Source organism: Triplophysa rosa, linkage group LG11, assembly GCF_024868665.1.
Source record: "Triplophysa rosa linkage group LG11, Trosa_1v2, whole genome shotgun sequence".
Classification (NCBI taxonomy): Eukaryota; Metazoa; Chordata; class Actinopteri; order Cypriniformes; family Nemacheilidae; genus Triplophysa; species Triplophysa rosa.
The window spans coordinates 7826543-7836444 of record NC_079900.1 but is presented as its reverse complement, the minus strand read 5'-3'; the positions used below and the strand labels follow the sequence as shown (position 1 = coordinate 7836444).

The following is a 9902-nucleotide window of genomic DNA, read 5'->3' as shown; positions in this document are numbered from 1 at the left end:
ATAAGGACTTTTGATGAAGCTGTGAGTACTTACCTTCTTATGTCAATAGATACTTGACAGTGGAGGACACAAGAGACGGATAACACACAAGAAAATGAACTGTTACACTGTGCTGTGTTGGGCTGCTGGGGCCATACTTCTTAATATAGCAGGTAAGATTAACAAATATACATTTTTTAACATGACAAAATTAGATTGATTTTTATTAATAATAATAGAATTTTCATTGCGAAGGTCATTCGTAACATGCTCAAACTACCTTATACCTAAAGCTTCTGTTATAGTTTGGACATACACAACTGTATTTATGTTTTTCATGATTGTAAAATCTAAAAGCCTGCTTAAATGCCTAAATATGGTTTAAGCAAAATAAGAAAAAAAACGTGCCTGTAATTTAAATACTGTTAATTTTGGCAACACTTTACAATAATTGTTATTTGTTAAGATTAGTTCATTACAGCATGAACTAACAATAAACAATACTTTACAGCATTTATTAATCTTAGTTAAGGTTTTACATTAACAAAGATGAATAAATGCTGTAAATTACAATGGTTATTGTTAGTTTATGTCAGCTAATCTAATGTTAACATAGAAACTTATTTTTTTTACCTAAGATATACTCTTCATTAATTTATTTTTGTTGCAACTGACAAGTCAAACATACATGGAAACTTTAATAGTTTTTTACTATTTCAATATTATTACTATTTATCAATACTATTTAAAGAGGATGCATGCTTCTTTACATTAATTTGTGTTAGTTTATAGTTTTTTTTATAGTTAGACAATGATAAAGCATGATTAGGTGTGTACGCTCAAAATTAACAATATGATAAATGTAATTAGAGTAAATTTTAGTCTTAAATTTAGATTGTTTTTGTAGCTTCATTGTTATTTCTTTCAATATGTTATTGACAAATATACCATACATGTGTCCTATGGTGTGACATAACAACTACTGTGGAACGATTTGTTTATCTAAATGTAATAAATACTGTATATAAAAAACATAATAGCTTGTTTTTGTAACAAAGGTCACTGAAGTGACAGTGACAGTGGGACAATTTTATCTTGTGTTTTTTGGTAATGCCTAATTCCAAATAGTATCTACAGTATCTGTCAAAACAATGATTGCAAACTAAACAAACCTGTATATCAACTCTGGCAGTTTCAATACCATACAGTTCTCTCTCTGTCTATTTACAGGCTCACTTTGCCAGTCAGATGGTAAGTGCTTACACTCACAATGGCCTCATTATTTGTTCCACACCGAATGCTTTTCTATACTTTAATACGATTTTCTTCTTTCATCAGTGTGCGGCCAGGCCCCACTTAACACCAAAATTGTTGGAGGACAGGATGCAACTTCAGGCTCTTGGCCCTGGCAAGTAAGCGTAACCACCACCAGTGCAGGTCATTTCTGTGGCGGGGGCCTGATCAGTAAAAATTGGGTTTTGTCAGCAGCTCACTGCTTTAAGAGGTATGAAGCTTACACATGCCAAAGACTTCATCATTCAAAAATGATCACATAATAATGAAAATTGACGTTTGCCAATTTACAGCACTATTACGAGTTCCATCATACTGTACTTTGGACGTCAAAGCAATACGGGTTCGAACCCAAATCAAGTGTCCAGCAGAGTGCGTCTAGTTATCAAACATCCTTCCTATGACGAGTCTACAGAAAACAACGACATAGCTCTACTCGAGCTCTCGTCCCCTGTGGAGTTCACAAATTATATTTGGCCGATTTGCCTGGCGGCTACAGGTAGCACATTTGGTGCGGGTACTAAGAGCTGGATCACAGGATGGGGACTACTTATAGCTAATTGTGAGTGAGCACACATTAAATACACAGCAAGTTTTCTAACCTCAGCACACAATTGTCTATTAAAAAGTACTTAAACAATGAAGTTTTCCTGATCTATATGTTACAGCCAACCAACTCCCTGACATTCTGCAGGAAGTGGAGATACCAATTGTGAGCGACACAGATTGCAAAAATGCTTATAAAGGAGCAAGTGTTGTCACAGACAATATGATATGTGCTGGATTATTAAATCAGGGAGGGAAAGATTCATGTCAGGTAAATTATTAGTCATTCTTCTCTTTACATCCAAAACACTCTTTATTCTCTGCACAGCTTCACTATAAAAAACATTTATTTGTTTTATATATTTATTTATATACTTAAATTATTTGTATATTATATTTATATAAATATATTACTTAAATTGTCACGGTCTGCCACGACCGGGGGGTGTGGCAGCGAGGTGGAAGAACCCAGATGCAGGCAAACGTGAAGGGGTTAACAAGATACAACAGGACGTAGACTAACTGACACTGGGCTAAATACAAACTAGACAAGAACTAACACTTACTAAAATGAACGGGAAGTAATCCACAGCAACAAGCACAAGGTACATACGTAGAACACAGTACAATCCACAAGCACAGGACAAAGAAACAAGAGGGAATATATAGGCAAGACAAACGAGGGATAACGACACGGGGCAGGTGTGGGTAATCAAACACTCAGGGAAAGATAACAAGGAAATGAGAGGAGCGGGGCCAATGACGAGACACTGGAGAGAACGTATATTATTGTCAAAAGGACAATAATATGTTTCTCTCCACACATAACCAAAAGCTTTGCCATGGCTCTGCTACAGGACCAAGAAAAACATGACTAAATGAAGCAGAGCCATGACAGAAGCCCCTACTTTAATGAGCACCTCCAGGTGCTCACCAAGGGGTAGACGGACGAGACAAGACCGACTGAGACAGTGACATGAACAGACCAAACATGGAGAACAAAATCAGTGGCAGACAAGACAAAATAACAATGGGGTTGGGGTGCGACAATAAAAATAACAAACATGGGAGGGGGGGTTGGGCAAAACACGAGTTCATGGGGGGTAAATCAAACGGATTGGGAAAACAAGTCTTAGTCCCCGGCTCGCTCGAGGGCGCGGAGTCCTGGGGACTTAGGGGAAGTCCTGGGGGGACAGTCTTTGACCCTGGGAGTTTCCCAGGGGCCGGCTTGGCTGCTGGACTGGGTATCGGCTGGAAGGCCGGCTGGACAGGGCTGGACGCCGGCTGGAAGGCCCGCTGGACAGGGCTGGACGCCGGCTGGAAGGCCGGCTGGAAGGCCGGCTGGACAGGGCTTGACGCCGGCTGGAAGGCCGGCTGGACAGGGCTTGACGCCGGTTGGAAGGGCGGCTGGACAGGGCTTGACGCCGGCTGGACAGGGCTTGACGCCGGCTGGAAGGCCGGCTGGACAGGGCTTGACGCCGACTGGAAGGCCGGCTGGACAGGGCTGGACGCCGACTGGAAGGCCGGCTGGACAGGGCTGGACGCCGACTGGAAGGCCGGCTGGACAGGGCTGGACGCCGGCTGGATCGCCGGCTGGATCACCGGACTGGACGCCGGCTCCACCGGACTGGATACCGGCTGCACCGGACGGGACACAGGGCTGGACACAAGACTGGACACCGGACTGGACACAAGACTGGACGCCAACTGGATTACCGGACTGGACACCGGCAGGGAGGGAAGTCCGCGCTGCCCGCCGCTGCCTCTTTCTCTTCAGCCGAGCCACCCGCCTGGAGGTCGACTGAAGGAGAGAGGCAAAGGGTGCGGCTGGCTGAGGCTGGGACTCCTCAGACGTGGAGCCCCAGGACTCACGTCTCCCCCGCTTCCCACCGAGGCTTGCTGGCAGCGGAGAGGACGGTGTGGCGATGCCCACAACCCCGATCCGCAAGGGACCGTCCTCGGGGATAGCCGCCAGCCCCGTGAGAGGCTCCGCCATGGACATTCCCCTGGGCTCCTCACGATTCATCGCGAGTTCGATCTGGTCCGCGAAGCCCAGGTGTATCAACCGGCGCATCTCAGCTGGCTCGAAGGGTTCATCGAGGCAGCTGTTGAAGATTACCTTCAACTCTGCCTCGGTGAACCCTGAGTAGCGCGCGGTGGACAGGAAGTCCATGGCAAAGTCCTTCACAGGGGTCCCCCTCTGGCGGAAGCCGAACAGGACGTGAGCCTGGCGGCTCCTGTACGCCTCGTCCGACTCCATGCCTGCTGGGTTCGGTGGTAGCTTGTGGATTCTGTCACGGTCTGCCACGACCGGGGGGTGTGGCAGCGAGGTGGAAGAACCCAGATGCAGGCAAACGTGAAGGGGTTAACAAGATATATATTTATTTTAAACAATAAACAAAAGTACAAAACAAAACACCCTCGATGGGGGAAAACAAAAGGTCACAAAAAAATAAAACAAACAACAGGACGTAGACTAACTGACACTGGGCTAAATACAAACTAGACAAAAACTAACACTTACTAAGACGAACAGGGAGTAATCCACAGCAACAAGCACAAGGTACATACGTAGAACACAGTACAATCCACAAGCACAGGACAAAGAAACAAGAGGGAATATATAGGCAAGACAAACGAGGGATAACGACACGGGGCAGGTGTGGGTAATCAAACACTCAGGGAAAGATAACAAGGAAACGAGAGGAGCGGGGCCAATGACGAGACACTGGAGAGAACGTATATTATTGTCAAAAGGACAATAATATGTTTCTCTCCACACATAACCAAAAGCTTTGCCATGGCTCTGCTACAGGACCAAGAAAAACATGATAAATGAAGCAGAGCCATGACAATAAATAACATATAGATTTATTTTATTTATATTTAGCTTAAGTAATGTCAATATTTCCAACATTCTTTGCCATTGACTATTAATATATAAGACAATTATATATTATCAAAATACCTAAGACTTAGTAAGACTTCGTAGAGGTGTAAATGTTGAATGTTTGTTTATGCAGGGTGATTCTGGAGGGCCATTGGTCAGTAAGAAGGACGCCCAGTGGGTTCAGTCTGGAATTGTGAGTTGGGGTCAAGGCTGTGCCGACCCTGGCTTTCCCGGTGTGTACGCAAAAGTGTCTCGCTACCAGGACTGGATCACATCTTACACAAGCAGTGACCCGCCTGGATTTGTTCAATTCATCTCCAATGACAACACCAGCGGCTCACCCGAGCGCTTCATATTCACTCTGTCTCTCACATATTCTATTATTCCACTCATTTTCTCCCTCTATCTTTTTTCTTAAACATTGTTTGACGTACACTTGAATTTTCAGGGTTATTTTTGTCACTATATGTTTATATACATTTCTTTATTTTAGCTTGATACATGTATTTAAATGATAAGCTATTACAATAGTAAAGGTCAGCAAGTTTCTGCACTATAGATTAAGAATGTATGATGTACATACTGTACATCAAACTGATATTTGTTGGTATGTTAGGATATGAAAACCCATAGCCTTCAAATCAGAACTGATATTTTTTGACATACAGATTGTTGACAGGGACCAATGCAAATGCACTGAAGCCACTTTTGTTTTACTTCATCTCTTCAAAATGATCAACGTCTACAATACAGACATCTAGTTTGTCAAAATGTATTCAACTTATTCACTTAAACAGAGTAAATATCATGACTACAGAAAAAAGGAATCAGCTTGAAACGTGTTTTAACTTTGTCTATACTAAATAATCGGCTTAAATGTTCTGCAGAACATGGTATCAGATGACATGGGCATACATGATAGCATCTATGAAATATAATGGCGTCTTCACAAAGGCGAGTTAAGGCGTCTCTGTGGCGGATTAAATTTCTGTGTAAAGACGCAATGCCGCATGAAAGCCGATCTAAAATATGTCGGCTCTGACCCTCCTCAGAGCCTAGTATCAAAGGCGACTCTGATGCGGCTCAGGATTAGTGTAGGCCTAAATGAAGGTGCATTAAAGCCGCTCTAAACTACGTCATTGTCATGTCAGCAGAAAGCGAGAGAGTGAAGATGAAGCCAAAAAACACAGCGACATTTGTTATAGGCTATTAATAACAACGCAGATTTTTCAAATAATTCAAACATACATTTTGATGCTGAGAAAACGAGCTTTTCCAACTGAATGAAAGCTGTGCACCTTTTGTGGACAAAAGGGGTCTGAAATTCGCTAAATATAGTGGCAAAGTCACTAAATTGTCACCGGAATGTGCGTGACTGTGTGTGACACGGGACCTGAATGGCAAGGATCAGTGGCCAATTGTGGCCATTAATGTTAACATTAAGGGCTCAGCATGCTACATTCGAAATCGAAAAACGACCATCTGTGACCTGATTTCGAACCAAATCTGGTCCAAACGACAATTCGTTTCACTAGTTCGCAGCAGCAAACCTTTAGACACCAAGATTGCTTGGCTAGGTCAAATAATGAGTTAGGATATTTTAAGGGCTTCCTGCCCATCTTGGACGCCATCTTGAAAATTATACATTTCTAGTGGTCAAACTTTGGTAAACTTTTAGTATGTTATTAAGGACACCTAATACTACAAAAAAACAGCTGAGAAACCTTTTGTTAGAATTTGTTTAGGGTTAGGTGGGTTTTTTTCATATATGCAGCCGCCTAGTTTTCGAGCTACGTTTTACCCCAAAACGCAGAACGAAAGCGCAATTTGCCTGGACTATGCTGAGCCCTTTATGCCGACCGACCGTCTAATCTAACGTCTTAAACTTTGAGCGTCTAACGGTGCGGGTGACCCACGTGACGTCAACATCTCCAAATTAGCGGTTGTTTTAAACCAGTGTCTATTAACACAACCAACCAATAGGCTGCCCAGTGGCGTATGGTGTAAGGTCTGTATTGCCTAGCACAGGATATCGGGGTTCTAATCCACCTCTCGTTGCAGACACACTTTAATCTTATTCTATTACCTTTAAGATCATAAAGGCTTTTGTTTTCAATGAAATTGATTTAACACTTAAAATTCATTTTTATTCATACAGTTTACGTTTAGGGGTTGGTGTAGGCCTTTAATATCTCAATTGAGTTGCCATCATTTTAATAATTTTTATAAATATAATAATTTACACTCTGTTATAATTGCATAATGTTTAATACACAACAATACTGAGGTGCAAATAGAAACGTTAACTTAATCCAAAGAAAATACAGCTATTTTATGTTAGTGTAAATAGCAAATCGCTAAGAAATACTGCTATTTTCACTTCTACTGCTTTTTCAATACTTTGCATATTGCCATTTACAGGCCGCTGCCTGTTTTTAAACAGGTGAAGAACCACGCAGTTGTTTAAAGATTATACAGTACATTGACATTACAAGCATTAAATACAGATATTTTATATTTGTACAACAATACAATTTTCCTCCTGCTCTTAGCTAAACAAGCTTTAAGAGACAGGTGTTGTATGCTATTCCAAGCTGATGTATTAGTGATTACCTTAAAACCTATCACCCATTTACTTGCATTACTTTATTCCATGACAGCAGGTTCTACAGTATTTTTATTTTTTAAATGTAACGTGGAACTTTCAAAGAGCAGACATACCGTACACATAATACTGTTACATATAATATTATAATACTTTATAATAATTATATTTTGTATTTTGTATTTATATATTACATTTGATATATTTTTACTTGTTGTTTGGTAATTGTAAAACAGATGAATTTTATGTTGTGTGCTATATTGATCCAGACATTGTTATAGTTTTAACTTCAACATTTAACTCAATTCAAAATTTGCATTGTTGCAAAGCAGCTTCAGAAAAATTTAGTAAAAATAGATAAAATAAGTATATAGCATAGATATAAAGAAAAACGAGGCAGGGTCTGTTGGCATCATCAGTCCATGGCAGTGCAGGGATGAGCATCAGTCTGGAATGGAGCTGGCCTGCGGGCCCCGGTCCCCTCGACAGTGCATGGAAGAACATTTAATACATCAGGCTGGGTTGGAGCTGGTCTGCAGCCACAGGAGTCCCCATGAATCCAGGGATGTGACATGAGGGACAAACAAACTGGTATTAGTGTACAGGCCATACAACTTAATATAAAGGATGAATAGTAAATCAAACCTATGTTTCGTTCAGATTAAACTAATTATTCTGGCATAAATTTATTTGGGCAGTTAATTAGGTATATGCTTAGTTTAAGAGATATTTTATTCTAGACTTAAAATGATTGAATGGTTCTGAATGAGGTGCTAATCCATTTAATGCCTTATAGCGGGGCAGGCAACAACGGTCCTGGAGTGCTGCTGTGCTGCAGATTTTAGCTCCAACCCTGGAAAAAAGTCTCCTGCCTGTGGGTTTGGTAATCCTGAAGACACAGATTAGCTTGTTCAGGTGTGTTTGATTGGGGTTGGATCTTAAATCTTCTGTGCAGCAGCACTCCAGGACCGACTTCGCCTATCCCTGCTTTATAGGTCATTAACTGGATTTTTAACTTTACACAGACCTCAGCACGCACTGGAGCTGGGTACATTGGATTCAGGAACCTCCAGTGGTGCATGGCATAACGTCGGGTTGGAGCTGGGCATGTTGGCACCACGTGTCCACCACAGTATGTGTCAGGATGAGCAGTGTCAACGAACCCCATCAAAACACTGAATACTGTGCATTGCATCACATCTATGTCTATGGCTATATGTAGGCTGCAGCAGGTGAATAAATTGCACGAAAACAGTGTGAAACAGAAAATGTTTAAATGACAAATTAAATTATTCAATCTTCGATCAATCAATGTTCAATCTATTTCATAGATTTTTTCAAATGCACATTCTGCCTGTCTGAAAATGAAGACGGGTTTCAATTGCAGATGTGATATTTACTAGCACACAAACAGGCAGGAGAAAGAGGACTGGTCAAGGGCAGTGGGCAAAACAGAAACAACACATAGGCTGATGTGGACCAATAGCTTCTGGATCCAGAGAGAAAAGAAGTGCAATGAGCGGCCATGCTTATGGGGCCACAGGCAGCACATCTAAAAGAAGAAAAGAGCAGAGAGAATGGAGTATTTCCTTATACACATACTGTATGAGCGCCAAGTAAAACATCTGTCTACAGACACCATTAAAACTAAAGGAATATTTCCTTATCTACATGAATGTTAGAAGATACCCTGCATACTTCGGCACTTCAATTACTGATTCAGCTGAAATATTACATTTATAGTTTGCAGTTTTAAAAACAAAACAGAAAATGTACTTGCCCCACAGTTAGGGTGTAACTGGAAAGGCTTAAGAATTATGGTGGCAGCCATATGGAGAAAAGGAGAGTGTAATTCATCTGTCCAGCATGAACATAATATTTTGAGATCTGGAACCTTTGTCTAAACCTTCTGTCTTTATTGGAACACTGAAAGAACAATTCTACCACGACAAAAAAAAAAAAACATTGTAGCTGGATGATTGGAGACATCTGCTGAGCTGTCTCTCTTCTAAGTTGCTTTCATAAGTATTAAAATGCATAAGCTATTAAGAAAATTACTGTGGGAATATTTTTCAGATAAAAGTATGATTTAAATATCAATATAATCAATAAGTGTTTTCTTTCATTAAATCATTAAGCTGTGTGATTTTGTCATGTGCTTGCTATCTTACTCAGTAAAATAGTTACTGTGGCAAATGGGGGTTGGAGCCATAAATTATCTAGAATGTGTATTGTGCATGTGCGCGCGATGTACAACTGTTGTGTGTTCGCGTGAGTGTCTGTGTTCTGTAAGTAGTCTTTTGCATTATGTGAGTGTGCACACAGCAGTGGTACATAGAAGTGCTGTTCTACCCTATTTGAAATGATACTAGGATAAAATGAGATTATGATGTTGAGTAAATGCTCTCTACACTAGTATGCGTTACTCAAACAATTTAGCTTCAAAACCCACTAAATACCACACTTTGTCCGCTCTGAAATATCCGGTATTAATGAAGCAACAGCAATATGAAAGACTGAGAGCATGATAATAAGCTCATTTTAGAAATAATACGTGTACAAACATTAGTTTTGTGTTGTTTAAAACTG

At 40.9% G+C, this 9902-nt stretch overlaps 1 protein-coding gene across 2 annotated transcripts; it reads left to right on the top strand.

Moving 5' to 3' along the window:
* Positions 1-9530, top strand: LOC130562042 (trypsin II-P29-like). Of its 2 annotated transcripts, XR_008963882.1 has the most exons (7): positions 1-152; positions 1210-1230; positions 1318-1483; positions 1566-1834; positions 1941-2089; positions 4842-7904; positions 8110-9530. XR_008963882.1 is itself a non-coding variant. In XM_057346836.1 (6 exons), the coding sequence occupies exons 1-6, from the start codon at positions 95-97 to the stop codon at positions 5124-5126; spliced, it is 948 nt and encodes a 315-aa protein (XP_057202819.1). In that variant the 5' UTR covers positions 1-94; the 3' UTR covers positions 5127-9530. The 2 variants fall into 2 exon arrangements, 1 of the variants encoding a protein (XP_057202819.1); XM_057346836.1 differs by having other exon boundaries at positions 4842-9530.
* Positions 9531-9902: the final 372 nt, after the last annotated feature.